A 3,020-nucleotide genomic window follows, 5' to 3' on the forward strand; every position below is an offset into this window, starting at 1 on the left:
CGAAGCAATAAATGTACTCATTCTATATACAATCTCGACAGGTGAACCCACATACTGGCCAACGGATAGAAGAAAAATACCTGACTTAATTGATGTTGCGGTATCAAAGAGGGTACGTATCGAGACAACTAATAATCACTCTCAATGACTGCTGTGAAATTATAGAAAAATATATTCTTCATAACAAAAATACTGACTGGAACAGTTATCGTCAACTAATTACAATTGCTCTAAATACCGAAGTTAGGTTGAAAACTGAATCTGATGTAATTGAAGAAGTAGAGCATTTCAACTCTTGTGTCCAAATGTCTGCATGGGAATCAACTCCACCGTTTCCTTAAAGTGTTAAACAAGATTATCCATTTAACATTAGATACCTGATTAAAGAAAAGCGTAGAATGAGAAAACATTGGCAAAAGACGAGATTCCCTGCGGATAAAACCCGCTTAAAGAAATTATGTAAACTCGTTGTTGCAAAAATGAGATTATAAATACACTTTCGACAATTTTAAATAGCAATCTTTATTTTGAGCTTAAAAAATCTGTAACATGATTAATGATTACAGTAAAAATTTATGATTGAAAAATTAAACTAAAAATTTACTCACCTTTGTCTAGCAATCACAACAAGAAAAGAGAAAAAATGATAAACGGAAATTCACTAAATAATTTCGAAGTCTCCAAGTCAGCTGTTTATCGTGATTGCCAGACAAAGGTTTTTAAATTATTAGCAATTTTCGGCAACATTCTCCTCCCTGCAGGCGACCCCAATGTCGTTTGCGTCAACTTTGCCGATATCCAGAATGGCCAGCTTTACGGCAGGGCGCTCCAAAAAGCCTTTTGTTGTTTTGACCTTAGCTCGTCTTACTTGGCCGTCTTTCGCTACAGTTTTCTCGATAACTATGCCTTTTACCCAAGTATTTCTCTTAGCCGTTTCATCAACTATCAGCACAACGTCTCCTACCGTAATGGGTTTCACTTTATTGAACCATTTGCCGCGACGCGTTAATGTCGGAAGTATCTCACGCACCCATCGTCGCCAAAATTGATTTGCAAACATCTCAGATTGTAGCAGGCACATCTTTGGATCGATTCTCTTAGCATCACAAAATGGTTTCAAACCATTAGCGCTCCCCAACAAGAAATGGTTTGGAGTTATTGGATCCTCATCTTCACTATCGAGTGACACGTAGGTTAAAGGACGCGAGTTGATGATCATTTCAACTTCAAGTAATGCAGTACGTAAACTTTCATCCGTAAAACGTTGAGATGGAGAAATTTGATACAGCACTGTCTTAATTGTTCTAATCAGTCGCTCCCACGCTCCTCCCATATGTGGTGCTGCCGGTGGATTAAATTTCCAGTCTATTCCTTGATGAGCTAGCTTGTGTTGCATAACCGAGGAATCAATGTTCTTTAACTCCTTTCTTAAAACGTTCTCGACACCATGAAAATTCGTTGCATTATCGCTGTAGATGGTGATAGGTTCTCCTCGTTTGGCAATAAAATTTCTTAAACACATTAGGCATGAGTCAGTACTAAGACTAGGGGTGATTTCGATGTGAACGGCTCTGATAGTCAAACAAGTTATTATAACACCCCACCTTTTCAGTGCTTTGCGATTCTCAATAACCACCATTGGTCCAAAATAATTAATACCCACATGAGTAAATGGACGTTGAAAAGCTGCTAGTCGTGCTGGGGGAAGTAAGGCCATTTGCGGCGCTTGAGGTATTGCCGATGAAATTTTACATACGTTGCAGTTTCGTCGCATCGATTTGAATAATGGTCTTAATTTTGGTATGAAATACAATTGTCTGACCTCATTTAAAGCAGTTTCATGTTGGATGTGATAAAATCGTTCATGATAGTGCGCACATATAAGGTACGATACTCTATGTTTTGGCGGTAAGAAAATAAAATCAGTTTGAGGTTTACACTCATACGTAAAGTTACTCGCTCTGTTTTTTACTCTTATGAGCTCATTGTTATCCATATACACCTGCAACCTATATAACGGACTGTTCCTTTCTACTATTCTCCCCATTTTCAGTGTCGACCAATCTTCAAGTAGTTCCTGTTGCACGCTTTTGTATATTAAGAGCTTCGCGCGCTCAATATGTTGAACAGTCAAAATAGCATTGAAACCGCCACAACGAGCCTTTAGTTTCCCAATGTAGAGTAGCCAATTTGCAACTACACGATACAACTTGATCCAGGATGAAAAATATTCATAATTGAAACATGGTTGTGTCTCGCGATGATATAAAAATTTTGCACGAGTTTCACTGGTCTCCATCGGACCTAAGTCCACCTCAGTTGGCCATTTATCCTCGTCTTGTAGCAAAAATTCTGGTCCTTCGACCCACCGCTGCACATATTCGGGACTTTGTTTTGTTTTCGTTGCACTGTCTGCAGTATTTAATTTCGTGGGTACCCATCTCCACTCTTCCACGGTTGATGCTTCTTGAATTTCTGCAATGTGAAACATTACGAATTGTTGAAATTGACGTGGATCACCACGCAACCACTTTAGCACCGTTTTGGAATCGCTCCAAATGAAACGCTTTTTAATATCAAATGTGTGTACTTTACATATTGTATTCATAAGCCGTGTACCAATTACAGCAGCTTGTAGCTCCATTCTTGGAATAGACATCGGTCGCATTGGAGCGACTTTGGTTTTTGCTGCTACGATCCTCGTACTTACTCCATATTTATCTTTAATGCGGAAGTATGATACAGCTGCATAAGCAAACTCACTCGCATCTACGAATGTATGAATTTGTACATCACATGAACTTTCTGTTATGTATGGTGAATAACAACGGGGTACAGAAATATTAGCAAAAATAGGCATGTAGGCAACCCAAGCTAACCACTTGCCCATAAGATCGGGTACCAGTGGTTGATCCCAGTCGATTCCGCTTCTCCAAATATCCTGAATAAGTATTTTTAAATATGATGTGAGGCAAGCTGCCAGTCCCAATGGATCAAAAATGGACATTAAAATTTGAAGT

General features: G+C 38.8%; 1 protein-coding gene across 1 annotated transcript; it reads right to left on the minus strand.

Annotated features, from left to right (window-relative positions):
* Window positions 1–727: 727 nt before the first annotated feature.
* LOC119684948 lies at window positions 728–3,007 on the minus strand. Its single transcript, XM_038099109.1, has one exon. The coding sequence runs from the start codon at window positions 3,005–3,007 to the stop codon at window positions 728–730; it is 2,280 nt and encodes a 759-aa protein (XP_037955037.1).
* Between the last annotated feature and the right edge of the window lie 13 nt (window positions 3,008–3,020).

This window comes from Teleopsis dalmanni, chromosome 1, assembly GCF_002237135.1.
Source record: "Teleopsis dalmanni isolate 2A chromosome 1, ASM223713v2, whole genome shotgun sequence".
NCBI classification, from domain to species: Eukaryota; Metazoa; Arthropoda; class Insecta; order Diptera; family Diopsidae; genus Teleopsis; species Teleopsis dalmanni.

Coding starts and splice junctions, on each gene's coding strand:
- LOC119684948 (XM_038099109.1), bottom strand. CDS start 3,007: ATGTCCATTTTTGATCCATTGGGACTGGCAGCTTGCCTCACATCATAT.